This window comes from Aulostomus chinensis, chromosome 3 (genome assembly GCF_037954235.1).
Source record: "Aulostomus chinensis isolate RoL2024-O1b breed Wild chromosome 3, RoL_Achi_v1.0, whole genome shotgun sequence".
In the NCBI taxonomy this organism is placed as follows: Eukaryota; Metazoa; Chordata; class Actinopteri; order Syngnathiformes; family Aulostomidae; genus Aulostomus; species Aulostomus chinensis.
This window is the reverse complement of record NC_141322.1, coordinates 11,742,350-11,770,220: the sequence shown is the minus strand read 5'-3', so window position 1 is coordinate 11,770,220 and position 27,871 is coordinate 11,742,350. Positions and strand designations below refer to the sequence as shown.

Sequence of the window (27,871 nt, the reverse complement as noted above, 5' to 3'; positions counted from 1 at the left end):
GTTGGGGTTCTATATGTACTATAGTAGTTGTTATTGAAATATGTCATGATATTTTGTTGCAGCAGAAATGTTAAGTAGATACATTTCTTGGCATATGACTGTGTTAGATTGGCATCACGAAGCCAACTCTGACCTCAAAATTTTTGTAGAAATTCACAAACTGATCAGCTTTTATGCAGATATTTAATCGTCTATGTTTATAACTAAAAGAAAAATTAAATTTGAAATGTAAAGACATAAGAATGATAAACGGTCATTTTCAAAGTGTATGATGTCATAGTCTTTAGTGCGCTCATTTATTCAACGTTGCAGGTCAGCACAGACTGGAATAAAGGCAGTCTGAATCAAAAATGAAGTTTCAGCGCACTAAACAGCAGGCTGTCGCTCCAGCTTGCAGGATGACTCATCGCCTTTGTTCACGTCAGTTTTTAAGCCAAATGCTCAGAGTATCTGAGTATCTTTGTTTCCATCTCTCTGCAAACCTGAGTTTAGCCCAGAGACTAACTATCATGGATTCCTCTTCCCCGTCCTCTTCTGCAGCCTGTTTGCAGGCAGTCTACCCAGAATGACCTTCATCAGCGCGGGTGGCTTCATCTTCCTGGGGGCCTACGAGAAGGTGCGGCGTACGTTGCTATCCCAGCGTGACATCTCTGCATGAGCGCCGCTGCAGCCGTCTGAGCTCCGACCTGCTGGAGGAAGCACAGGGAAGGGAAGCAGCTGTGGAGGGAAGGCCTCTGTGCTGCAGGACCCCCTGGAGGACCCACAGAGAGAATCATCCTCAGAGCCGATAGCATTACCCATGATGCTACAGCCCTGCAGATTGAGTGTGACAGCACCAGTGGTTTGGCGAAACCAGAGCCGCATCCTGTCCCACAAGACTGAAGCATCCTCACGTGTGTGTGTGTGTGAAGGGACGATATATTGTATTAAAACTCTTTTTATACTGGGAGAGTGAGATTTGGTGATTGCCTGAGCTCCCTGCAGGTTGCTGTCTCTGCCTTCTGCGGTTTCATGATCATTTTAGTGCTTTATTTCTTATTTTATCTCCCTGCTAAGCCGAGCCACCTGTAGTAAAGAGTCAGCGGGGAGACATTAATATCTCACTATTATTACATTCCCACCGCTGCACCACTGAGCTCATCCACCTGCAGGAGCTTTAATTTTCTATTTACGACGACCACAACAAGAGAACTCTGACACAGACATAGTTTTATGAAGAGGATCAGGTGTTATTGGTCTTTTATTGTGAAAGACGTTAACAAAGAGGATTGTTTGTCCTATATTTTGAAAGAGTTAGCTTTATTTGATTGGATGTTTTATGGATTAATTCATCCTGACCTTACAGAATTTGCACTGTTATTGCACATTCCTCCGTCCCTCCAGTCAGATCAAAGATATTTTAGGATTGAAAGATACTTTTAAACTGATTATTGATCCTGAACTGTCTTTTGTCTTTCAAGTACTCACAAAATAAGTGTCTTCAGCCAACAAAAATGATTTTCACTCCCGCATCACTTTTTGTGACTCTAGAATTCAGAAAGAGCCAGCCACGAATATTTAGCTTGAAGCTAACGGCTCTCTACAGCTACCAACTAACCACAGTAAAACTGTCCTAAACGTCCATTTACGATCTCAAGTGCATCGTCTGGTATAATCCACGTTCTAATCCAGCCATGCAGGAACCAACTACGTCCTAAAGATAAACTGACTGGAACACTTTTGGTTTGCAGCTACTAGGTGCGAGGGAGTAGGTTCAATTTAATGCTCCAGCTGGTCACGCTCTTTTTGTTTTAATCTCAAATCAGAGGGTTTTCGGATTACTGAGCATACAGCTGGATTAAGAAGACATATATTAAATTGGACGCTGAATTTGAGAGGTTGCAAAGGGACATTTCGTTTGAAAAATGAATATATAATTGCAGTTAGGTACTGAACTCTTATGTAATCTGGTACGTACCGGTTAAGAAGACCTGTGAACCTCCGAGGGTGATGTCACCTAAATCAGAGTGTCATAATGCCGTGCAGGCAGATGAGGCCTGGGGGGAAATCGTTGGTGGTGTTTTTGCAAAGTCCCTGGTGTCTGACTGACTAATTATCATGATTATGATTTTAACTGTGGTTCCCAACACCGGAAGTCAAGAACATTTGTGGCTGAATATTGAGGAAATGTTGTAAATCTGTGAAACACTGTAGGACTGTTTGGTTCTGGAAATTTATTATCTGGGTTTCACTTGATGTGTTTTACATCTCCTGTGTGGCTATAGATATTTTCAAAATAAAATCACACTCTGGTTCAGTGAATTCATTCATCAGAGTTGAAAGAACATGCAACATGAGATTTTTAAAAAGACAACATGAAGTAGGGGTCTCTGGTGCCACTTCATCAACTCTGGTTTCAGTGAAATCTGGCGGTGGTGTGGCCGGGGGAGGGGGGGGGGGGATGGATGGCCACACAGGTGGGAGTGTGTTGTCATGCTGCTTGTCACTAGGCTGTTGGAAAACAATGGCCGATGTGTGATTGGTGGAAGCCGTGGTCGAGGGCATGTCAATCATCCGGTAGCAAACATTTATCTGGAATGCACGTTCTGGACGGCCACTGACCCTGAGTCAGCCCGACTCACTAGCAAATATTTTAAACAGTCCGCAGAAGGAAAAATATGCCTGCTGTCTTTGGAGCTTTAGGGAGCCAGGAGACATTCCTGCTTGGAAAATTAGCAGCGCGCGCGCGTGTGTGTGTGTGTGTGTGTTTGAGGTCCAAGGCTCAAGATACATCCCTGCTTTGAAGATCAAGGTCTCTGCATTCATGTCTATGTGTGCACGCTCTATTTGAATTGATGGCTTCTCCATAACCACTGGGACATGTGAGCCCTGCTAAGCGCTAACTCAGCTGTCCGTCACATGAATGCCGCAAAAACATCCTTCACTGTTTTATTCACGCAGGAACACGTTGGAACTGATAACAAAATGTGGCTTTATTAGACACTTACATGCCATGTTAGACACTTCACTGTTTTAGCTTTGACATTGGTACAATGTTTCAATAAATTACTCCCAACATGAACTGCACCTCCCTTCCCTTTCACATGCTATACTAGCGTCGGCTTTCCAGCAGGGACCTGTGATTGGTCTTGCTGGTAAAATCAGCTGTGATCGCTGCTATCAGGTGCAACCAGAGGAGTGTGTCCTCTGGTTTACCTTGATAAGGCCACTGGTAATAGAGCACAGTTCAGGCAAGGGCACACCTGGGAAACACGTGCATACATTGGACAATGTAACTACTGAGTTTAGGGTGTTGCAGTGTATCAGGAGCTGTGACAGAATGAGGAGCATCTGACTGTTTGGTTGGAGCACATTCACAGCATCAAGCTGCACCTGTAGATCCAGGAGTCAAGATTAAATGAAACTGGAATACTGGCCTTTGCTTGTTCATGCACAACAGTGGATGTTGAGACACATTACAGCAGTAACACAATGACAAAAACACATTATTCTCCCTGATTCTCCAGCTCTCCACAAGTTTTCTACTGCATAACCGAGCCAATTAAGTGTCGAACGAACATTTAGTGTCGATTTCCTTGCAAATGTGAAAAACACATTTAAATAACAGTCCTCACATTTGAACATGCGCCTATTTGAACATGCGCCTCTTTCCTGGACAAATTAAGTAACAAACTGTAGTCAAAGTGCAGAGAAGAATGGTTTCTCCCAAACAGATCAGAGCAGCTCAGCAGTAACTTGAATTGAAGTGAAGCGAGTGGAAGAGCCTCGACATCCTCCTCCTCACATAGAGGAGCTTCCTGCATTCCTACTGGCAGATATCGAGTACACAATCTGCTTGTTTATGAAGTGAGACAAAGTGCTTGACCTGGTGGCTCCCCTAATATCGCAAGAACCATATTGACGTACCAAAAATAATTAACATCCAAGCTCTTCCTTCATACATTATCAATGAATATGGTTTCTGTAAGGCCTTGTTTGGCGGCATATAAACAACCCCAAAAAGTCAAGTGCATCACATGTTTTGTTTGCTCTAAAGAGTGTACCAGTATTCTTCCCCAACACGTCTCCATAAATGTTATTACAAGTTGATCATGCAATAAGGCACCGCAGCTGAATGTTGGTAAAAGCTGAAAAAGGCTTTTTTTTTTAAGAAAAATAAAAATACCATCACTCCTTTCTTTGTCATGCACGTAAATCCAAATACTCTCTTTTTTTTTTGTAAAAGTTATATAATATAAGAAAACTCTTATGTACAGTTGTCTTTCCCCTGCATGTGTACATACTGTACAAGATTCCCTACATTTATATGCTTCAAATGCAAGTCACATTTAATTGGAGCTAGAATTTGTATTGGTCACCTCCCAAGGGAAGGTTTTAACTATGTACAGCTGATACGCTCAGATGGGACGCCACCCACACAAGCTCCGTCTTCAAACTCCGGATACCCCCCTACCCCACCCCCCCACCCTCTTTGCGCTCCCTTTCAGTCCAGATCCAGGCAGGTCAGGGCCGTTCGCCTCGGTATGAGGTAGCAGTTTATTTCCCAGTGCAAAATAAAAAGACAAGTTCCACTCAGCGACTGTGAGTTGGTCTGCTAGTCACTGGCTCTCCTCAGGGGGGTGCTCTCGTCCTGAGAGGCTCTGAGGGCGTGTCCATTAGGCAGCAGAGTCTGCCGAAGCTCCGCCTCACTGTCAGGATGGCTCGTCAGCCTCACCGGCTTGTGGAAAGACTCCTCTTGCGATTGAGACAACGTGGGCGCATGTCCCCCCCTGCTCGCTGGTGAGCAAGACAACATGGAGACAAAGAAACAAAATGGATCAAAATATGTTTAGGATGCCATAGAACGAGTGTGTAAGGCAGCAGTGACATGCAGAGGTGAGAGGAGTTTGAGGAGGCCAGACAGGGTCTGTGAAGCGGATCAGCTGAGAAGTTCAGCTCCTCAGGGTGACAAACTCACCTTTTCTATCACGCTGATTCAGTTTTAACAAATTGTGGTTGTTTGAAAACGCAGATCCTCCAATGTCCTTTCGAATCCCATTGGGTGACCCATTGCAGAGCGGCCCTGTGTCATGCTGCTCCTCAAGGTGACAGTGAGAGTAGGGCGGGGGAACAGAGCGTTGCTGGTAGTCCATGCCCTCTGGGGGGCCAAAGCCATGGCTCAGGTAGTCGGGGTCTTTGGAGTAGTTGTCACCGTTCTCCATACATTCAGTACAGACAACTGGACCATCAAAACCTGCTGGCGAGAGCAGGAACAAAAATGCTGCACATCAACGCTGTGTTAGCTGAAATGGCGCTGAGCAGCTACTCAGGCATTCATCACAAAGAGAACGTCAGAGAACGTGCAGGGGAGAACAAACATCCTGAACCTTCAGGTACCTGTTGTGTCTCCTATGTGTCCATTGGGCTGAGATCCTCCACCAGTGTCCACACGGATACAAACGTCCTGCCGCTCTGACAGAGTACCCTGAGAGGAGAGGTAGCTGGGAACGTCTGGAGGAACGATGGTCTCATCTGGAGGAGATGAAAGACAGAGAGGTTAGAGGCAGAATGGACGATGGTGGGAGTTGGTCCTGGAAGTTCTCTGATGTTTTCTAAAGGAAACTATAATAGTAGCCATCTGATCAATCAATAATTATTAGCCATAGATGCTCATCCAAACTCACCTGTGTTGGTGACGCTGCAATCCTCACTCTTTTTCCTCGTCTGGTAGATGATGCACACCCACACCAGTGAGGTCACCACGATACTCGTAACCACAGCAATAATGATGATCCCTATGGTGACGGTGCTGGGTCCAGCTGGCGGGGAGCAGAGGCTGCGGCGCGGATTCACTGTCAGCTGGCTGTGAGCGCGCTCTGTGCCTAGGGTGTTGGACATGAGGCAGGTGTAGTGACCTGCATCCTCCAGCGATGCCGCGCTGATGACCAGCAGCTGGTTCCCTGGGGTGAAGTGATGTCTGTCAGAGGGGCGCAGAGGATGATCGTTGTGCAGCCAGGTGATGCGGGGAGGGGGGCTACCCAGTGCCTTGCACTGCAGGGCCACGGTGTCACCCATCACCACGGTGCGGTCCTCCAGGTCCTGGGCCAGGTGGGGCGTTTCTAAGGAGGGGAGAGGAGGCAGGTTCTCATGAAACTTCCAGCTTCCATCGACATCAACAAATAAGTTCTTATACATACACAAGATTTTAAAATGCCAGTGTTTTCCCACAATAGAGCTCCCTGAGCCGTGTGTGTGTGTGTGTGTGTACTAAAGGTAGACCTCCCCTCTCAAATGGAGCACTTCCCTTCACAGTGGGACTTACACAGATTAAGAGATCTCACTTAACCCACTTCAGTGGCTGCTTTCTCCTCTATCAATACTTTCTCCCTCTCCATCAGTCCCCCACTCTCACGTCACTCCCCGCTTTCTTTTCACTTCAGCTCCCATTTTTCTCCCCACCACTCTTCCAGACAGGGGCCCCTTGACTGCAACCCCCAACACACACGCACGCACGCACGCACGCACGCACACGCACACACACACACACACACACACACACACACACACACACACACACACACACACACACACTCCTTCACATATGTCTCTATCTAAAGCACGCACAGACAGTGCAGCTGGAGCACGGCCGCTTGCTTTCATATTTTACTTGGAGCGGATGAACACGCCGCTTGAACTTTCTCCACCTGCATGGAGCTCCCTGACACACCAGCTCTGGTAAATATAGACCTGTGGGGAGCACCGACCCCTCCTTTCTTTGTAACTGTGCCCAACAAGGGGCGGCTGTGCTCAGTCCAAAGACAAAGATGATCTTAGTGCAGTGATGCTTCTATGCAGGCAGCTTCGTTTGTTTGGTTGACGAGTGTAAAACAGCCAATAAACTGGGAGCACCGAGGCCTGCAGTGAAGCAGCCATGACCAGTCCCTCCCACAGGCATCGAAGAGAAGGGGGGTGGGAATGCCTAACAAATACCCTTCTGTGAATCACCCTTGCCCCCCCACCATCCCCCTTTGACCCCAAACCATGACCTCTGGCCTCTGACCTGCAGCAAGGCCACAGCTGCCGTGAAAGAAAAATATAAAGCCTCTCATTCTGCAGCCTCGCACTGACCAATTCCCAACTGAATGCTGAGCTATTTACAAGAGCTGGTTATCGGAGATGTGGGAAAAGTATCAAAACTCAACACATGCCACTAACCAAAGACACAGCACAGAAACCAGTTCTTACCCAGGACCGTGAGCGTGGCATTGGCAGAGACAGTTCCCGCTGTGTTCTTAGCGGTGCAGCTGTAAACGCCCATGTCTTCTGGCTTGACATCCATGATGAAGAAAACATCATCGTCAGGCATGACGTGCATGCGGCGCTCACGGGCAGCAGGGAAGTCTGTACCCCCATCTTTCTGCCAGGCGATCTGCGGAGTCGGGTGGCCCTCGGCGGCACACTCCAGCCTGGCGGTGTGGCCCGTCCTGATCATGCTGTCCCTGGGAGTCTTCACGAAGGATGGCAGGACTGAGGACAAAAAAAGAGGGGTGACTGAGACAGTGAAGACCCGCTGTAGCCTCTCTCTGTGTTGATGCGAAGTGGATGTCTGCTGCTTCTATGTCTTTACATACACATTGAGTGGGTGTGCCAAAACAGCAGGTCCAAAAATGGCTTTCTCATAACAGAGAAGAAGGTACCGGTTTGGCACACAGTTAACTGAGACGCTACGCTACATAAACACTCCAGCTGCAAGAGAGCGAAGTGACCAAGCATAGAAGACACGGCCCCTGTTAGCTCTGACATGCAGTTAAATTAATTTGTTACGAATACCATTGTAGCAAAGATGGCGGCAGAGGAGAGAGAAGACTTTGTTCAGGGGGAAGAGGACTAGTGGCTCATCTATCAAAAGGCATAATTGTAAATCAGATAAGCAGAATGTGAACAGGCGTTTTACTTGATGGAAGCAATGTCATCACACACATATTAACAAATGTAGTGGCGTGTCTTCAGTCGCCTGTCTTGTGTGTTGCTCAGTTTCTAAAATGTGCAACTAAGAAAAAGAGGAATAAAACTCCTAACAGATAAGTTCTGACCTGAAGAAAGAGAAAAACCTACCATTGACGATGAGGCGGGCCTTGCTGGAGTAGGTGGAGCCAAAGTGGTTGGTGATGATGCACTGGTAACGCCCCTCATGGGCGAAGGTGACATGCCGCAGGTGCAGGATTGTGGTGTACTCCATAACACCTCCGGCCCCTCCCCCTATGGCATCAGATGTGGTGCCATGATGGGGGTCGCGCAGATGGGCGTAGTTCTCCGTCTCCGCCTGGCGAAGAAGCTCCTGGTCCTTGCGCCAGGAGAAGGTCATGGGGGAGGAGCTGCTGCTTGCTGCTGTGCAGGTGAGACGCACGTTGCTACCCAAGACAGTCATCGTTGTCTCTGGCTGCACTGTGATCTGGGGCTTGGGAAGGTCATCTAGATGTTGAAAGAGGAGTGTTAGTTAGCAGTCAAAGAAACAAAAGGTTCCCAGGGCGAGACTGAGATGACACAAATAAGGACTTGATGAGTTTAAAATGGAAGCACAAATCAAATATCTGGTCCAATCTATACACAAATGTTGCTCAGTAGGTGTCTGCTTGTGGAGCTCAATACGACTCGATTATAAAAAAGAAAATAAAACACACACAAAAATCCATTAGCCTGTTTGAGTGCTAATGCAGAGCTTACTCAAAACACAACACAAACAAACATTTGCAAGTATAGAAATGATGTGGCCCATCTGTCCCTCGACCTCTGCTCCATACAAATGCACAAACACACACACAAACTCCTCACCGCAAACGAAACTGTTGGATGGTGCCTGGAAGATGCTGGTACCCTTCAGGCTCTCGGGGTGGGCACAGGTGGCGTTGATGCCGGCCTTTAAACCACGTGACACCAACCACTCTGGGAGCCACTGGAGCTGGCAATCACACAGGAAGCTGTCGCTCTGAAGGAGCCTGGGGAGGGGAAATGTGTGTTCCAGTGAGCGTGTGTAAGAATTGAGGGAGTGTGTTTGAATTAGATTTGAGCCCTGTGTGTGTTTGTGCACAAAAATAATGTGTGTTTGTCTTCGTGAGTCAGACAACTCACAGAGTTTTGAGGTTCTTCATCTTACTGAAGGCATCTGGCTGGATGGAGCGGATAGCGTTCTCTCCCAAGTTCCTGTTGGGACACAGCAGCTCATCAACAATGATCCATGATAACTTTCCTAAGCAGGTATCTGGCTTTTTTTAAAACCAGATAGGAAGATCTAGGAATCATGTCAGTAAAGACCTTTCAAAGAGCTTATAGTAATTCCATTTCTTTGACGAAATTCAATACATGCTCCTTAACTCAGGAAAAAAAAGGCTTAAGTTGAGGTGGTGCTTTACAACGACACTATCAAATTGCTCACCACCCCCTCTCTGCCAGCTACTTCCCTCCCTCACTACCATCTCTCCCGCTGGCAAGTTAGAGGATGAGCTGCCAAGCATTGTGGAATACTCACAGGTGTTCCAGGGTCTCCAGGCCAGAGAAGGCTTTCTTAGCCACCGACTTGATCTTGTTTCCAAACAGAGTTCTGCCGTTTCCAAACAAGAAGGGTGTCGACAGATAATGAGAGACAGAGAGAGGGGAGGGAGGGAGGGGAGCAGAGTGAGTAAGGGGATGAGGAAAGAGAGAGAGAGTGAGAGCAAGATGGGGAGAGAAGCACAATTAGCAAGACTGAATCTGATAAGAGTAGGGGGATTGAGGTATTGGAAATATGACCTGTGTGGAGATAAGCCAAGAGGAAGGGTGATTGGAAGGGTTTTGCATGTGTGTGTTGGGGGGGGGGGGGGGGGCAACCTAGGCTCTACACTCTTCAAAGACCACTTTTATCTTTATTAGAATTTAACAGCAATGACCCAGCAGAGTTTGTAGGGATACCCCTGCGAGTGTGTGTGTGTGTGTGTGTGTGTGTGTGTGTGTGTGTGTGTGTGTGTGTGTGTGTGTGTGTGTGTTTCCAGCACACCGCACTCCAGCCTGCTTTGAGACAAGGAGCCAGTTGCCGTTTGTCTGATTTGGGGTCCTAATCCCCTCGTCCACCCTCACCCCGCTAACCAGTACCCCTCCCCTGTTTCTTTTGCGCTGTACCCTTGACTACACAGGAAGAGGAGACACGGTTGGCTGCTTCATAATGAAGACCCCAGAGTTGGAACTCATCCATACGTACACAAAAACAAACGGCTGTCTTGTCACTTGATGAGGGGGCCGCATTTTCAGATTGTTAATTTGAAGAAATCAGTGCACATGATTGAGGCAATATAAAAAGAACAACATATTTATTTGGCTTATGGCTGCCTTCACGGCCCCACTTCCATCCCATGTGGTGTCATTCACAGGCCGCTTTTAGGAAAATGAAGTCTTTGATGTTCGCCCCCCCTTTCTTTTTTCAGATCCTCTTTCTCCCATGCCTCTATTTGCCATCCTTAGGATGCAGCAGGCTGCTTCCGCCAACACATGGCAAAAAGGGTAGGGTCAGAGTGCGGGGGCGTGTGAGGCGTTTGAATTTGATGACTGAATGCAGCCCTCAATTTCACCCTCTCTCAGTTTCTAACAACAGGGATGGGGAAGGAGGGGACGGGAGGTGTGCAGGCTTGGAGGAGAAATAGAAAGAATCCTATTGGGGAGCAAACCCCTGCCAGCTCCGAGAAAAGCTCTTTTCTCATGTTCTGTCTCTTTCAGTGGCGCTCACACTGGGAACCATCTTGGCTGGACATCGTCTTTTCATCCTGCAGGTTGATGACAGTGCATGGACGCTAGACACCAGCAACTCCATGCCCACTGTAATTTCTCAACTTGCCAACTTTTTACTTTAGTTTTTACTAGCTGCCTTGATGGAAACATTGATGAGAAAACAGATAAAAGTGATTCACAGTATCTCTGTCTTGAATCACAAGAAGCAAAAAGAACCCAGTTTGGCCATAAAGCTGAAGTGGAATGAAATGATATCATAAGATGAAAGCCAGATTTAACTGGACAAAAGCTGGCCTCAGCTTCCACAGAATGATGGGAATGAACACAAGTCTAATCGAAGTCTCTTGAACAAGCCTTGTAAAGATGTAAGAAGGGCCCTCTAAGTCATCGCTCAGTGCAAACTACTCCTTTCCAAGTGAAGTGTAGGGTCCTGAGGAGGGAGCGATCGCAAACTACTGAACTCTCTGGCCTTAACTTAGCTGGCAGCAGAAAGAGAGTTGGGAATTAATAGGAAACTTTTGGATGAGGAAAAATGAGACAGCTCTGTCCTGTTCCTCTGATGGTCTGTTCTGACGAACATCAGGACAGGGGGATGAAAAGGCGGGGTTGATGGCAAAAGAGAGAACGGGGGTTGGGGATTAAAAGAATTGAATGAGGAAATACACTCACAGCTTGTTGAGGCTGTCCAATCCTGAGAAGGCCCCATTGGTATCCTCTATTGTGCCTGAGATGTCGTTATGGTCCAGCTCCCTGTGGAGAAGGAGAGAAAAGAGGGTTAGTATAAAAAAAGACGGAAGGAGGGAGGATGAGAACAGGGACAGAGTCTGCCAGCAGTGAAGCGTTTCACAGCCCTGGCAAAAGCTGGTCTGGAAGTCACGGGTTGCCCTCTCGCCCACATTCCCTCCGTCCCCCCATCGTCCACCCCCCCTCTGCACCTGGCCTTAAGAGCCCCTCTGCTGCACTGCCAACCAAGTGCATTCTTTCCTTAGAGGGGTGGAGGAGGAGCATGCATGCGTGTATTGGTGCATGAGAGTATGTGTGTCGAGGCAAACCCAGCACAAAGGAAACACATGTATAATTCATGACACTATGGAGGGATTGGCGGGAACCCAAAGTCTTGTGAGAGGCCAGACAGTTGGGTCTGTTTGTCCGATGGTGGCAGGTATGGCACAGCCGCGCCAAGAGTCTTGATGAGGTTATGGACCGAGCTTAGCAATGGCTGGGCAAAGACAGAATGGATTTGATGAAAGGAAAAGCAAACCCAAAAGGGCTTCTTTTAGTAGATCTGTGAGTTTCCAAACACTTGTTGAATGCACTCCCTTTGTTTCCTGTCACAAAATTGAAAGTAGTGCCTCTGAAGGTGAAACCATGGCTATAGAGGAGCATGGCAATCAAGAAGAATAACAACAGAGCTGGGGGAATTCTCTTTTTTTTCCTGAACAACTAAAAGACTTTCTTTCAAACTTGAGAAAGGTCTTTGAGGTTGATGGTCAACCACACCCTCCGCTAACCCCACAATAGCACCACTCCACACCTCCCTTTGCCTTGCAAGCATTTCCCCCTCCAGTTCTTTCCAACCCCCACTAGCCACTGTCGAAATAGGGCTGCCAATTTCCTACTCTTTCTGGCTGGCTGGATGTGAATGGCTGTTGCCTTGTTAAAGGAAGGCCAGTGGTGGGGGCTGTAGAGCAGGGGACCAGGCTCAGAGGAGGGGGGCCCCAAGTGAGCCAACAACCCCCGTGGCCGAATTAGAGGGCAGCCTGGCTTGTTTGGAGCTTTCACACCCCAATGCAGGCTCCTGCCCCATGCCAGCACGACCAGCAGCACAGGCCCAATTAAAGCTCCCCCAGCTCCTTTTCAGGGCCCCGCCTTTGCCTCTCCTCCCCACCACTGATTAGATTAGGTCTGCCTCAAAGACACAGAAAGCAGGACTGAACAGAGGAGAGAGAGGGAGAAAAGAGATGCAGACAGACAGAGATGGTGCATGTATTGGAGGATAATGAGGAGATGACAGAATAAACTTTGCATTGCAGAGGAGGAGAAATGAGCATTTAGTGTGCTTTGAAAAGGTAGAGCCAACAGAAACAAAGTGGGCGATTCAAAGAAAGAGAAACATGAGAAAAAGCTGAGATCTGGCAGTCCAAACTCAGCTCTTTGTACCACCCTCTACTTTCTCTGTAGCTAGTTATCTATCACCCAGAATGCCAAAAAAGAGGCCTCAAGCGTCTTGGCTCGTCACCCCACTGAGAAAGAAGCTTCTCCTCTCTCACTGAACAGAGGCACCGCCAATAGGAACTTGGTTGGGAACCAAGACCCCCAAGTCTTTCTCCTGGATTAATCACCTGACTTTCTCTCTTTCACCCCCATCTTTATAGCTTTCTTCTAGTCTGTTTGGGCTTTTTGTGTAAAAGGTGGATCAGACGGAAAAGAAACCGGCTTCTAAAAAGGGGCAGGAGGGGGTGTCCTCCAGGGAATTGGTGACACAGAACCTTTTAGATTCAAGTTTGTTGAGAACCGGTGTTGACAACAAAACAAGACCAAACAAAAGAAATAAAGAGACAGAAGGTAGTTGCCACAGAAACCTCAACAGAAGTGATGCAAGGACACCTTGTAAAATCTATGAAAATAAAATGAAACAGAGCAGCTTGTACTTTCTAATGTCAACTAAAGGGATTATCTGAGCCTGATATCAAATATCACAGTGAAATATTAAAACATCTCAGCTTTCACTGCTCCCAAGTGGCACATCTCATTATTGTCTGCGGGAGTGAAACAGTCATGCGGGGGTTGTTTGGAGCGATTTGGGTCTGCTAATGGTAGTTGGGGGGGTATACTTACAGGACGCGTACGGCCTTGAGACCTCTGAAGGCTCCCTCGGTGATGTGGCTGATGGAGTTGTGCCCCAGACGGAGGGTCTGGAGATCCCCCAGTACAGCCAGACTGCCTTCATCCAGACGAGTCAAGTTGTTGTATGACAGATTCCTGGAGAGAGAGACAGAGAGCAAGACAGACAGTGCAGAGGAAAGGAAGGCAGACACCAAGACAGTGAGAGAGTGGGAGAAAGAGAGAGAGAGTGGAAAAAGGGGGATAAAAGAGAAATGTTCTGTGTGAGGTCTGGAAGGAGATGTCAGGCTGGCAAAACAGTGAGGCAGCTCACATCTTTATACTTCAATTTTATGGCTGAAATTGTTTTTTTGGCCAATAAGTTTTTCCATTGTGACTTTTTTTTCTTTTCCACAAAATGTTAACAGAGAATGTGCTTAGCAGACCTCAGAGCTCAAGAGAGGTCCGAGCGTTTTGACAGGGAAGAAAAGAAATTCTTGGTTGGAATTTTACATGTCTACAACCTCCATTTATAAGCGTACTTGAGCATGTGGTAAACCCTAGGAGAATAGACTGTCACTCATGTGGGCCGCAGCCTGCAAATACAAGAGCATTCTCATTCCTATTTTTCTTAACAGGCAAGAGAAAATACAAATGGGATGAAAACATTACATGGATGTCCAAGATGTTTCATTTACTTTCGGAATTTGGTGAAAATGACACCTGAATGCTGAAAAGGTCGCAATGAAACCACAGGTTTGAGAAGCAAGTAAAATTACACGACAACCCCTGGGGATGGTCATGCATTGAAAGGAAAAATTAACAAAGGGGACTTAGTTTGTGGCACCATCAGATTTTTTAAGTCTATTGCCAAGTGAATGTTGTGCATTAATGACAAAACACATGGCCAGTGATCATTTTTTTCAGCATTTCTGTGGAGAACTTTCCCCCTGAACATAAGGTGACGGGTTTAGAGTTTTTGAGCATGTCTAGTCACTCAAAAAAGGTGATTCAATTGTCAAAATGAGTACCAAATATAATAATAATAATAATAATAATAATAAAATAATAATAGTTTTAGGCATTCACACCTGGCCTTAAACAAGGTCTCAGTATTTGTTTGACAACTTAAGAGCATATTTTGCAGATGAGCCATTATTCTTTCTTTCTTTAATTCAGATTATAAATCACAATATATTCCATAATGGCATCTTTCAGACAGCAGTCAAAAGAAGTATTGTGTATTTTATTGCCCTCCCTGTGGCCCTTGCTGTGCGTCAGGTTTGCTTGGCCAGTCATGTGTGAGGAGATGACCAGCTCAGCCTGGCCTATTGGGACCACAATAGCAGGCTCCTCATAAAGACAAGTCACTCACTTCTATCAGCCGCAGGGGTCACGGCGCAGGGAGCAATTTGTCATTCATACATGTGGATACAGGAAATGGCCTGGAGATAGACAGAGCAAACTAACATCTACGCCGTCCACCTCTTTATCCCTTCTGACTGTTACGCATACACAAACACAGGTGCCACAGATAAACCAGGCTACCTCGCAGTTAGCAACGCCTCAGCTGAGCGTAGCACTTTGCAGTAGTAAAGTGATAGTCATGTCAACAGAAGAGGACAGGCTCTCAGATAATAACTCATCATTCACCAGACAATGACCGTGAATGCGATCCTTCAGAGTAATTACCACAACACGACCAGTAGAGAATTACACGGCAGTTTACCTCAGACGGAGCACAAAAACTCTTGTCGAAGGGCTTCAGTTCTGCTGAGCCCGGGTCTAATTATGGGATAAACAGGATTATCCTGAGAATAGCTTCACGTATTAAGTGTTAAAGCACAATGTCATTTAACCCTGGGTAAGATAGCTTGACGATATGGGTTGACTGGAAGACGGTCGGTTTAATTCCCCAGAGACTGATGAGAGGAAATTGTCATTCTTCAGTTGATGTGACCAATATACAAGCTTTATTTTTTTACATTAGACTAAACTGAAACAATGTTCTTTGCTGCTTTTACCCCCCCCCCCCCCTTTGCTGTTCTAGGTCTAACAGCTTGTCTCCTAAAGGGTTTGCTAGAGGACATCTGGCATGAAAGCTTGGGTGTTCAGGCTAATTTACATGCTGGTACTCACAGTTCCCTCAGCTTCTGGCAGAACTTCCATCCATCAGGATTGATGCGGGCTATTGAGTTGTTACTGAGGAAAAGCTGCTGAAGGGAAGTCAGGCCATACAGGGAGCCACTGTTCACCTCTGTCAAACTGTTGTAGTCCAGGTAGCTGAATTAGACAGAAATGGAGCAACATTATGAGAATGAAGGGATCTAGATGCAGGGCATTGTAGGCAAAATCATATAATGAACATTCTTGTGCAGGCTAAATCTGGAGGAACCACTTCTAAAAAAAAAACAAAGCAATTTCTAACTATTATGGTGTTATTTTATATGTAATTGCAAGTATTAAGTAGAGAGAATGTGAGATTGCAGCGATTGTCAGTAAGTTCAAGTAAGGGTACAAAATTGTTCTTTTTATTTTGATGATTAATGAGTATTCATTTAACAGTTTGTAACAGGTAGAGGCTTGCTCTCAGCTGAAGTGCTACGCCCACATGTGTTAAGTAGAAGGTTTGGTTTTGATATTAGCTGTGAGATGTTTATGATAAAGATGTGTGCGCAAGAACTTAGTCTACTTATTTGTGACAATTCCATTCATGTTATGTTTCTTGGTTCATTTTTAATTATGATACATACAGGACTTTCATCTTGGCCAGGTCCCAGAAGGCCCCGTCAGTCAGCTTGCTGATGCTGTTTCTTTGCAGTTTGAGCACCTCCAACCGGGACAGACCCTGGAAGGTCAAACCCTCCACCTGACGAATACGGTTCCTGTTCAACTCACTGGAGGTTGGATGGAAAAAAAACACAGAAAAAACACGGGGGAACATCTGTGAAACACTTGATCATACTTTCTAAACTGTTTCACAATATTGCCAACATTTAAATGCAGGAAAACATTTTTTTCCTGTTGACTGAGGAATGTTTTGCTTTCATTCTCCATCAGCATGCATCACACCAAGGTCAAAACCAAAGGATTCTGTAGCCTGCATGCTTCATTTGGAGCATTTTGCCGTTAACAGCCCCCAGCTCAGCAGGCATTCCTCGGTGGTGTCTTTCCACCTGTCAGAGTCTTTTTTTCTGCATATAGAGTTTGTGCATTTAGTGTGTGTGTGTGTGTGTGTGTGTGTGTGTGTGTGTGTGTGTGTGTGTGTGTGTGCGTGCACACGCGTGCACAGGCCCCCATGTTAGCAAATATAAACATCCTGGCAGGTTCTTTTGTATCTAAGGTGCACTATCACCAACGAGGGGCCACCTCTCCAACTGTAGACACCTGGGGAAACTGTGGGATCCTCTTTCTTTACTAGAGTCCCCTTTGCGCTCTAGACTGGAGTCACTGAGACACTGGATGGACGTTTGATTAAGATAATGAAGCATGGTGCAGGGACTAAACCAACTATTTGAGGATATAAAAGAAGGCAATAAATCACTGATAATGTAGCCAGTCAGACCTTATCAATCCACAGAGGTAAAATAAGTACTACACGAGAATACAAATATCCATCATCATAGACAACATATGACGAAGACATTCATCCGAATACCCCTTTCACAATGAAACAGGCGTGTCAAAGCAGGTTTTTGTACCCATGTTTGCTCGGCATTAGGGCGCATTCAAGCTTCAAGCGACCCGGGTCTGAGCTCCCGCTGAGAGGGCTGCGTGCCTGTGTTTTTTTTTCTCGTACGTCATCGCGCTGACGTCATCATAACGCATAAAAGTGCGCCATGTCTGAAAAGTTCCCATAAATCACTGTGTCCTGTACGGTTCCAGAAATCTGCCGCTGGATCTCCTCTTCACCGCGGATGGCGAGCAGCTCGTGGACTTCACGGTCTTGCCAGTGCGCTGCCATGATCGATAAAAAAGATGTGAAGATCACCATACAAGTTGTTTATAAACACAATTGCGCTTGTGCAGTTCACGTTTAGGGTTCCCCGAGTGGTGGGATGTCCCAAGCAGAGATTAATTCACCTAAGATCATACACATGTAAATTGTCTGAGAAAAAGGAGTGAAATCAAGTCTCTGGGACATCAACAGGAAGACTGATCTTATTGCAGAGGCCAAAACTTTATTGAGAGATGAGTGAGCAACTCTCACAGCCCAGCCCAGCCTGATTTTATTTATTCATTTTTTTTCCCGGAGCTTCCACAATGACAGCCTGACAGGCGGCACAGTGACAAAATCAGAATGTGACAGGAAAGTCGCGGGAAACCTGAGACAACACGGGTTGCTTTTTTCACACTGCAGGCGAGCCAAGCAGAGCCGAGGCAAGCCGCTAAACACCCGGGTCACTTGGAGGGTCGGTGGACGCGGGTCAAAATGCAAAGTCGACCCTTTCAGAGTGCACAAACACCCGTGTTCACTCGTGTTTTTGGTGCAGTGTAAAAGGGGCTTAAGATGCTTGTCAGCACTCTGACTCAATTGTTAAATGGATGAAGTCCAGTGGTACTCACAGCTGGGTGAGCCTCGGAAGCTGGAAGGCTTTCACAGGAATCTGAGTGATGCGGTTCCGGCTCAGTCTCAGGACCTGCAGAGTGGAGCCCAGATGGTCCAGAGCACCGAGCTCCAATACAGTGATCTTGTTATTGCTCAGGAACCTGAACACAAAATTTCATTAACTTCATTTCTGCCTGGGTTCAGTAATTTTACTTACTTCTGTTTTCTTTGTTATTTTTCACCAATTTTATCAATACACATTATTCAGCTTTGGTAGTGAGATTTGGGATATATATATTTAACAGTTTTCTACTAAAAATATGGGTAAAATAAAATTCCCCTCAACTGAAATTTCGTATATAGGATTGGACAGGTGTAGAATGTTTCCTGTTAATTTCTAAAAATTTTCTATTTTCCAATTTGGGGAATTTTTTACCTTTTTTGTATTGAATATTCCCAGGATTTTGCAGTCCATCTTATTTGATTTGAATAGCTGCACTTGAATGATTTTTGAGTTATGTACCATAGTAATACTTACAAATCTCTGATCTGGAGGCCTTCAGGGAAAGAGTGCCCTCGTAGCTCAGTGATGTCATTATTGCTTAGGTCCAGTGTTTCCACAGAGACAAGTTGTCCAGTCCGTCCGCCATCAATACTATTGATCTTGTTATGATGCCTGGAAAATAACAAAATCAGATGTGAAATGCTTTAGGTGTGGTTGATGATGACAAATGTGAAAATTGCCCCAACAAAAGACTGAGAGAGAAAATCACCTCAAATTCAGCGTCCCTCTCATCAACAGAGAAAGACACTCCAAATTCCTCCCGCTTCTCTGGGCCCACTTAGCCACGGAAGGACAAGAGTACACAGAACAAAGTGGTCTTCATCAACCACTGAATGTGTACTTAAAGACCAGCAAACAGTGGCTGGTGTTCTTTAAACAATTCCAAGGAAACCTGTGACAATCTGGTAGATATATGAGGCCTCTGTGATCAACTAGAGTCCCTTAAAGGCAGATTTTCAAAATGCTTCAGGGTGCAGTGGAATGAACGATTGGCTGAGAAATTCTCTAGTGCTGCCCAAATCTATAAAACAAAAGATGTGGAGTTACAGATACTTTTACAGAAACGCAAAACTAAGAAAGGATGCAACAAGAACCTAAATGTAAAAACAGGAGTGTTTATGCATCTGTTATTTGATTTTCTTAACATTTCCAAGACCCGATCCACATCGAACTAAGACTGAGTCTTGAGATTGAAGTCATTTGGATGGGTGGTTCTTGAAAAGCCTTTAACAAAACCCAATAGTCTGTGGCTGCGTTAGGACTGAGACAATTATAGAACATTGCGGGGATGGCTACATCCCGACAAAGTGTAGAATTTGATCGACACCCTTAATCCATAAAGTAGTCACTCGCTATTAGAATAATCAAATGATTGAAAAATTACTTTTTAGGTGAATCTCTACATTATACCCTGTGTAACCCTCTCTGTCAACATCATCAGCTAGTTGGGGGATTAGTGTAAACATTTAGATAACACAATCAGTGTTGAGTGTCAAGTTGTCACTTCTTGGGAAAGTAGCAGCACTTGAGGCCAAGCTAGCGGCCCACGGAGACAGGTACAGTCTGAACCAGCCCTGCACTTGTGCTCTCAACACATGGCCTAATGAGGTTACTGAAAAGACACAAGCAATTAGGTGCCACCCTTTGTTCCTAAACTTCCTAAAAGGAAATGTGACCATCTTCACTTTTAAGAATATTTGCACAAAAGGAGGATGTATAAAGAAGGTTCAGCTGTACTTTGTCAGTTCTTGTTAGCCAGAGGTTTTTTGGGGGGTCTTGTGTCATCTGGGAGGGTTATTTAAGGAATTGCCACCAGGGGAAAGAAGGAAAAAAAGAAAGATGCAGAAAAAGAAAAAGTGAGTCATTACATTCAAATATGGAGAGGGGCATTGTGGGAAACACTGCTTGACAGAGTAGTAGACACACACTCACGTGTCAGCAGAGCACATAGGAGGCCACAGGGCACACAAGAAACTCAAATACATCTCTACTCCACTGCAAACATGGTGGGTCTTCCCTCAAAAGCAAGTTCCCATTAAGTAAAAAGGGATGAAGAGCTTTAAAATCAAGGTTAGTTGTGATAAATACGCCAAGGACAGTTCGTATAGTTGGAAAACCAAGACAGCTGCATGTTTTGCATTCAAACAAATTACTTTTCTTCATTCCAAATTAAAGCTCAGCACTTTATTTTAACTTGTCAACTTCCCAGGATAGTCTGTGCGTGTGTGTGTGTGTGTGCGTGTGTATAAGAAAGAGCCAAAGAAAGCAAAAGAGGGAGCAGGTGTTCCACCAGTCAAACTCTGTCAAAACAAGGTCAGTCCCTCCTTCCTTTCTAGCCTCCAGCAAGCAGATGGACACACACAGTCATTTATTGGCGTCTGAGGGGAGGAGGGGGGGTCACACCACAGTGCCCACCTGAATAAACACTTGGCAGAAATGGTTAAGGATGAGCCATGCAAGCACACATGCGCAAACACACAATACAAATACCACGTGCTCACATGGGACCAACACACAGTGGCTACAGTGAGCAGAGAGATGGGAGGGAAGGAATGGGGGAGGAGAAGAGCGAAGGGGTGAGGCAGGGTCAACAGCTGGTGACCTCTGGTGGGAAAAACAGATCAGTCTCAAACTGGCGGTGGAGTTTAACCTCTCTCACTCTCTCTTGCCCCGCTCTACTTCCACCCCTTGAACCAAATTCCCTCTGCTGGCTCCCCCTCTCATGGTCAAGAGCCCAGCTGTGCGTGAGAGACAGATAAGCACAAGCGCTCAGCGTGTTTGAAGCCTGCAAACACAATAGTAGTGTTTATAAAAACTGATTATCATACAGACAGTAACATTTCTGATAAAGAGTTTGCTTCACTCTTGTTCCCTTTGATGTCTGGGGGCTTTTTCACTCTTGATTCCACTTAATTCCAAATCTCATTAAATGTGCACCACTGACCGTCTGATTAGCATGAGTCCGGCTCATTTTGACACTTCTTTTGATGTTTGCGGAGTGCATCAGCGGTTTACACTAGCATGCCCATTCTCCTGTTTGCAGTGTCATCTTTGGGGATGATTGTTTGGCTTGTCCATTCTTGTTTGAAGCTGGCAGGAGACTTATTAAAAAAAATCAGATCATCCAGCCGCCCATATGATTTCTACGCTGAGCTGTTTTAAAGGTCCCCTTTGATGTTGACGGGCTGGACAATGAACACAATGGGGAAAGGTCCTGCCACTCTGCTGTTGGTTTGAGGCTGTAACAATGATTTTTTTTTTCCTTTCTAGTACTTCTGCCAACTTACTATTAACATGGTTTGTGAATACTAAATGCTGCTGTATTCAGTGTACAGTGAGGTATAATAGTAGTGATGAAACCAGAAATTGTATCAACTGTTTTTAAATTCCTTGCACCTAGTCTTTCAAACACACCAGATTCACACTCCAAGCAAATTCACTTCTTACTAAATATATGGGAAACTTCACATATGGTTTAATGGACAGAATTTTTGGTATTGAATTTGTCATGACCATCAGTCCTTTCAGACCTCACCGGTATTTAGAGAGAGAGACACTTGAGGATTCAAAGGAAGTCAGACAGTAGCAACCACATAGGAGAAGTTCACTGTTGATGAGTGGCTGAAATCAAATTCTCGACCTATTTGCTGTGTGTGTGTTTGTGTGTAACTGTCTCACACAAGCTTGAACTCAGACAGAATTCCAGACCATCCTCCATGGATGGCACAAGAACACTCGAGGGCTGGCAGAGGCATCTCTCTGATAAAGGAGAGAATGTTTACGTGATCTCCAATCTTCTCCTAAATGGCTGATATAATGCATTTTAACCTTTGTAGGTGTCATCCTGGAGATCTAAAGAAGGAGTTTGAAGTAATTTGGAGTAGAGATTCTTGAGAAACTTTATAAAAGCATGCGTGATGTTTGGTGGCTATTCCAGGGCTGGGCAACATTGTCATGATGTCAATGACATTGACAGTCCATGTAAGAATAAATGGAGAACACACTGGCCCTACATAACCCACATATAATCCACCCAGGTTTGAGGACAGCATGGCTGTACATATCATTGGTGGTAAGGTTTGGAAGGGGGCCAGAGAAAACTCCCCAGCCTAACCTCATTTTAGCAAACAGGCAGTTTTGTGACCTCAGCTTGTGTAATTGAGTACCATAGGTGTGAATAATTGTTTGTGTATCATTATTTCTGTATTTACATTTATCCATAGCCAATAGTTTTTAGTAGGACTCAATGCTTTATAGGTTTGAAGTGGCTACATGGGCCGGCTAACTACCAAACCATGCCTTCATCGTGGCAAACAAACAGCATTTTGTTATGCAAAGAGTTTTTGCAAGAGGGAAAAGGAAAGTAAGGTAGAGGAAATGCTATCTGCTATGCTAGCAGATCTGAATAGTATGTGAACACTTGCAAGATCTGTGATGAATCTGTTTAAAGAAGGACTATGGTGTGAGTACTGGAGTGGGACTGCTGTAAATTGAACTATATCATGAGACATCAGTATCCTTACTCCAACTGAATTTGAATTTTCAAATCTTTGAAAACAAATTCAGGGTCGGGTCTTTGGACCTCGCTGCTCGCCTACAACTGGGTGGTTTGAGCTGATGATCCACAGCCCAGAATAGCCATAGGTGGGTGATTCACGTTGAGGTTTGCCACGGGCTCCAATGTCTGTGGTTACACGAGATATAAAGTCCTGCAAGTGACTACCAACGAACCAGCCCATTAACACCAGATCCTTCTTAAACAAGCACATCACTGGTTGGATTTAACTTTGGGAGTAACCAAGTATACGCATTGATCTTCCTTCCTCTGCCTCGCACTACCCTCCTACAGCCTCTTCTATTACTTCCTCTAAACTATTCTGCTTTCGCCGCACGATGATGTCACCCTGATCTGACGCTATTCACATGCCCTATCCCTTCCTCCATGCCTCATCCTTCTTACCCTGCTCTGTTACCCATTTTACTGTAAGCCATGTGACTGACAGCTGCAGCTGCAAGTGCTTCAGTGAGCCTTCACTTTAGCTGTGTGGCTTTGTAAATATCCGACCCTCCCTCTGGCCTGCACTAAGATCAGGCCCACAGGCCTTCCCCTAGCAACAGGCTTCAAGTCAAGCCAAAAAAAGACACCCCGATCATTTGGAGGGGCTGCAATTCAGCAATTTGAACTTGTTCCAGTCTGTTTAATATCGAATGCAAAATGCCAGGTACACTGGACACAAAAGATCCAGACTAAAAGAAAAATAATTCAAATGACAAATCTAACAGTTATAATGCTTCGGAAACATGACACATACATCTCAAATCTTTCCTTACTAACCAGAGCAGAATTAGTCTGACAACGTAAATGCATCACGATGAATTCTGAGAAGCGGGCAGATGACACACTGAGAGGCAAAGGTGTGACTCCCCCGTTGCTCACCACTGAAAATGATATGATGATGACCAGTGTTACAGGAAGCAGCAGCTGCAAGCTTTCGGGCAATAGGCTTGTATGCTAGCAAGGTGCAAAAGAAAATACAGAGTGAAGCTAATCGTTAGCGCTAGAATGACTGTTGGGTTAGACTTTATAGTTTCAGGATGGGTGAGCTGTAAGAATGTTCACTGGTCAGACGAGGGGAAAAAAAAATGTGGCACTCTGGAAATCACCAGCCCATTCAACAGATGGAAAACTGACATGACTGTTGAATCTAAAATATCCAATATAAACTGACAGGATCTTATTCCAGGTAATCTAACAGCTACAGCACTTTGATATTTATCTCAGAGACTATTTTGGTCTTCCTTGGACAGCCTTTCACTGGCTTGCATTCCTAAAGACATTCTTCAGTAATACAAAAAAATATCTGTGTATAGATAACACTGACTACTTTAATACTTTAAGTGTTGAATGAAAAATAAGCTCTGACTCAGAAGAATCTGGAGTATCATCTACATGTCAAGAACTTCACATTTATTATTACGGTCACAAAAATTAACGAATCAATTCACTACCTTCCAAACTGCAGCATGTAAAACACCCCAAAACTGCCATTTTCCATCAAAATTTACTTTCAGCAATGTAAAACTTGATGTGCTGTTGATGGAATACTGGGCTCACATTTGTGACATACACAGAACACACACACCCTTCCAAATAGGGCAGTAAATATCCAGTGAGATGCCAAAGCAGGCAGTCCCCACAGGCACCGCTTCACAAGTGGGAGCAACCAAGTTAGAGCTATATACGAGCTGACACTCGCTGTAGACTAGACCACATGGCCAGCTAATACGACTAGTTATTTACTTGACAGCATGCTAATCGCTCAAGACAGAACTCCATACTCATGCCAACAGAGCTCAAGTGGAATGTTGAGGTTTTTTTTTTATACATTTTTATATAATTGGTCACATTCGTCACTTTACATTTTGCAGCCTCTCAAATACTAATGCAGAGTTACCTAAAGCATTTGCATCCTCGACAGACGTCATGGGACTATTTCAAGAACATTTCAAAGAGGCCACTGACCTAAGAATACAGTAACAGAGAACCAGATCAGTCTGGTACCATGCTAAGTAAGTAGTAAGAGTGGCAGTACTCACAGGTAGAGTGATACAATCTTAGAAGCAGCCTGTCCTAAATCTGGTATGGAGGTCAGCTCATTGTGGTTCAGCCACCTGAAAGAGACAATGGCACAGTCGTTGTTTATTGTGACCTGGAGGAAAACAGATGATAGTGTGTTAGGAGGTGTGTACACTTCATAAAGCCCCCCTTACCCCACACTTGTACAGTGAAAAAACAGGAGTAAAATTTGCAGTTTTATAATAAAAACCTTTAGTTTGAATCCCAAACAGGGTGATGCAGGTATGAGTCCTAAAATGGGTTAGCAATGTTGTATATCCTCCTACTTTGTCTCACAGTGTAAGCAATTTTTGAGTGGGTTTTCAGATAAAGCCTGAAATAAAATCTGTGGCACTAGCGTTAAGTATTTTAATTTTTTTTCTACAGAATAAAATGTGTCAGCAAACACTGAATTTGAAAATGTATTTATTTTAAAACTGTGGCTGCTAACTATTAGCTAAATAAGTCCACAAAGAAGTTGATGCAGACAGTAAAAAAAATGCAAAAACATGAACTGAGTTGTGGTGACATTGGGGTAATGTATCTGCAGTACATAACCCATCCGTGGCATAACATCTGCTTTGTAAAGACTGCATTTACACTTCCAAATCATTAAAGTGGTGTTCTTTTGTGATAATCTTGTTGAATAAACCTGGAAGTCTTGACATCTTATTTTCTAGAGTGATCTAAAATCCATCGAAGCAGCCAGCTTGTGGCCAAGGGGAACCCATGGTGATATTAACTTCTGGGTTGACCTACAGACATGTGTCATCCCTGTAGGACTCCAATGACAAAGAATGAAACAGTGACACCCATCAACAACTTTATGTGACCAGACAAGGCAGAGGTCTCGTTTAAACTTCAAGTGTCAAACTAAAGCTACTCTTCATTTGACCTGAATCTTATAACATCTAAACAAACTTTCAGCTAGAGATACTGGGACAGTTGGGACCTTTCCACATGCTCCATCACATAAGGATGAATTCAAACAAACAGTGTAAATCAATTTCAAACCCCACTTGTCATGTCTGCCACACGGCAGATATCAAATCATCCTTTTAAAAAACAAAAATAACATGGGAGTAAAACAGATGTCAAGGAGCGTATGACTGGCTGGCCAGCCGGACGAAGATGTCACCAGTGTGTGTATCACCAGTTAGCTAGTGTATGTGTGTGTATGTGTCTTGTGCATTGGTGCTGAGTGACACTGAGCCAAGTCCTCTCCTCACCATATAAAATATTTACAAGGCCAGCAGTGGCCACAGTATCAGGTGGTGGAGGGGATGCTTAATATAGAAAACCGCCACTTTATTCTCAATCGGGCTTAGCTCAACGCAACACATACGGGGATGCTGCAAGGAAGTAGAGTGGCAACCGTGGATGTAATTCAATGTCGACACAGGGTGTGTGGCGAGAGCAGTGTGTTAGGAGAGCGGCAACTTCAGTCCCGAAGCAGAAATCGGCAGACTTGGAGTGTAAGCAATACTCAAATGTGGGGCAGAGCCTTGGGATGGACAACAGACTTAGTGGACTGATGAAAATCACACCTGACCCTTTAAAGATTTAATTAAAAATCATCCACACACATAAGTGCTCATAGCTTAGCTGTAGTACTGGGATAGACCTGGCTGAAAATGTACTGCAAGGCTGACTTTAATAATGCATAACACAAGAATTTTTAAAAAAAGGGCTTACATTTATGTACTGCTCAGATATTTTGTCATATACTTCTTCATCATGGGTTGTTTTTTTGTAATGTAGCAGATACACAACATGACTGACATCACATCCCATAAACTAATGAAGTATTTCCTGGTGTCTGTTGCTGGTACACGATTGTTTTATCACATTTGCAGCATGAGACATTAAGACTGCCACTTTGCAGTTCTATCTCTGCAAATAAAGGCCAAAAAGTGTTTGGCGGAATATTATGATATCACACTGTGACTGACCTCACTGATTATATCCTAATTATATCCTATTCGACATTTGAGTGACACTCTCTCATAGTTAGCTCACGACATCTTGAGTTATGGTCCAAAATGACTTGAGTGAGATAATAGTGCCATTTGATCATCTTAACCTATTAGTTACCCAGAGTTCAGGTACATGTTTGTGCCAGAAGTAGAAAAATTCCCACCCGTTGACATGTTGCATTCATGAGAATAGGGTGGACAGACAGACAACCAAAATTATGCCTCCAGCAACAACTGTCAGTATGAAGACGTAAAAGCCAAATGCTATTCAACCTATACATTGTGGGTGAGCATCGAGTGAAGAGTGCCGGACATTCTTTTACCGTTGTGACTTGGAGTGTGGTATGTATATACTGTAGGGGAATACTTACAACTCTCGTAAATTGGGAAGGTTGGCGAAGTCTTCCGCGTTGATGTTAGCTAGCTTGTTATGGCCAAGATTTCTGAAAACAGAGAAAAATGGAATACATCAATGTCTACTCCTGCATTTAACAGTAAAAATAGTGCCACATTTATTTTTATTGCACTTGTCAAAGGCACTTTTCAGTAGTTAAAATAAAACATCTAATCAATAGCAACAATTATTTTCCCCATGCGACAAAACAGCCTCATCCATCCACTTTAAGTAGGCTTGGAAACACAGCAGTTCATCTATTCAGCCGGCCTTCAAGGAGGGCCGATCAATACTATTGATACAGTGTCTCTTCCTCCTGGCTCACTTTCTAAACATTACCCACAGGCCCTCCATCTGCAGCAGTCAATTGGCACTTTAGGCAAACAGTATATTTAACAGCTGCCACTTGACTTGTATAGAGGCTGATTAGAGAGTGATTTGTCCAGTAATATAGTGTTACCCCTAACACAGAGCGGGAGAGTAAGGAGGAAGTGTGTGCATCTACTATGTGTGTGTGTGCGTGTGTGTGTGCGCACGCATGTACACAATGACTCATGCACATACACATCTGCATTTCAGGTTGAGCTTCCCATACCATATGATTCAAATTTATATCAAGCATAAACAAGCACTATCTCTGTCAGACACCCCCCCCCCCCCCCACACACACACACACACACACACACACTCGTACACACCTCTTGCCTAGCTGGCA

The 27,871-nt window shown here is 44.8% G+C and overlaps 2 protein-coding genes across 2 annotated transcripts in view; one reads left to right on the top strand and one right to left on the bottom strand.

The window, feature by feature from the left end:
- Window positions 1-2,419, top strand: part of slc25a26 (solute carrier family 25 member 26) — a 54,873-nt gene extending 52,454 nt beyond the window's left edge. Inside the window, exon 10 of the mRNA XM_086198661.1 lies at window positions 541-2,419. Within this exon, the coding sequence (XP_086054787.1) occupies window positions 541-658 (118 nt within the window). The 3' untranslated portion in view covers window positions 659-2,419. The remainder of the gene's footprint in view (window positions 1-540) is intronic.
- A 2,060-nt stretch (window positions 2,420-4,479) lies between these two features.
- The window catches only part of lrig1 (leucine-rich repeats and immunoglobulin-like domains 1), a 36,214-nt gene continuing 12,822 nt past the window's right edge, over window positions 4,480-27,871 (bottom strand). Inside the window, exons 2-18 of the mRNA XM_086198660.1 lie at window positions 27,134-27,205; window positions 24,768-24,842; window positions 18,645-18,782; window positions 18,124-18,267; window positions 16,311-16,454; window positions 15,697-15,840; window positions 13,573-13,716; window positions 11,404-11,484; window positions 9,506-9,577; window positions 9,109-9,180; window positions 8,812-8,975; window positions 8,095-8,451; window positions 7,225-7,506; window positions 5,664-6,098; window positions 5,377-5,511; window positions 4,958-5,236; window positions 4,480-4,776 (exon numbers count right to left, since the gene is read on the bottom strand). Coding sequence (XP_086054786.1) covers window positions 4,595-4,776; window positions 4,958-5,236; window positions 5,377-5,511; window positions 5,664-6,098; window positions 7,225-7,506; window positions 8,095-8,451; window positions 8,812-8,975; window positions 9,109-9,180; window positions 9,506-9,577; window positions 11,404-11,484; window positions 13,573-13,716; window positions 15,697-15,840; window positions 16,311-16,454; window positions 18,124-18,267; window positions 18,645-18,782; window positions 24,768-24,842; window positions 27,134-27,205 — 2,920 coding nt within the window. The 3' untranslated portion in view covers window positions 4,480-4,594. The remainder of the gene's footprint in view (window positions 4,777-4,957; window positions 5,237-5,376; window positions 5,512-5,663; window positions 6,099-7,224; window positions 7,507-8,094; window positions 8,452-8,811; window positions 8,976-9,108; window positions 9,181-9,505; window positions 9,578-11,403; window positions 11,485-13,572; window positions 13,717-15,696; window positions 15,841-16,310; window positions 16,455-18,123; window positions 18,268-18,644; window positions 18,783-24,767; window positions 24,843-27,133; window positions 27,206-27,871) is intronic.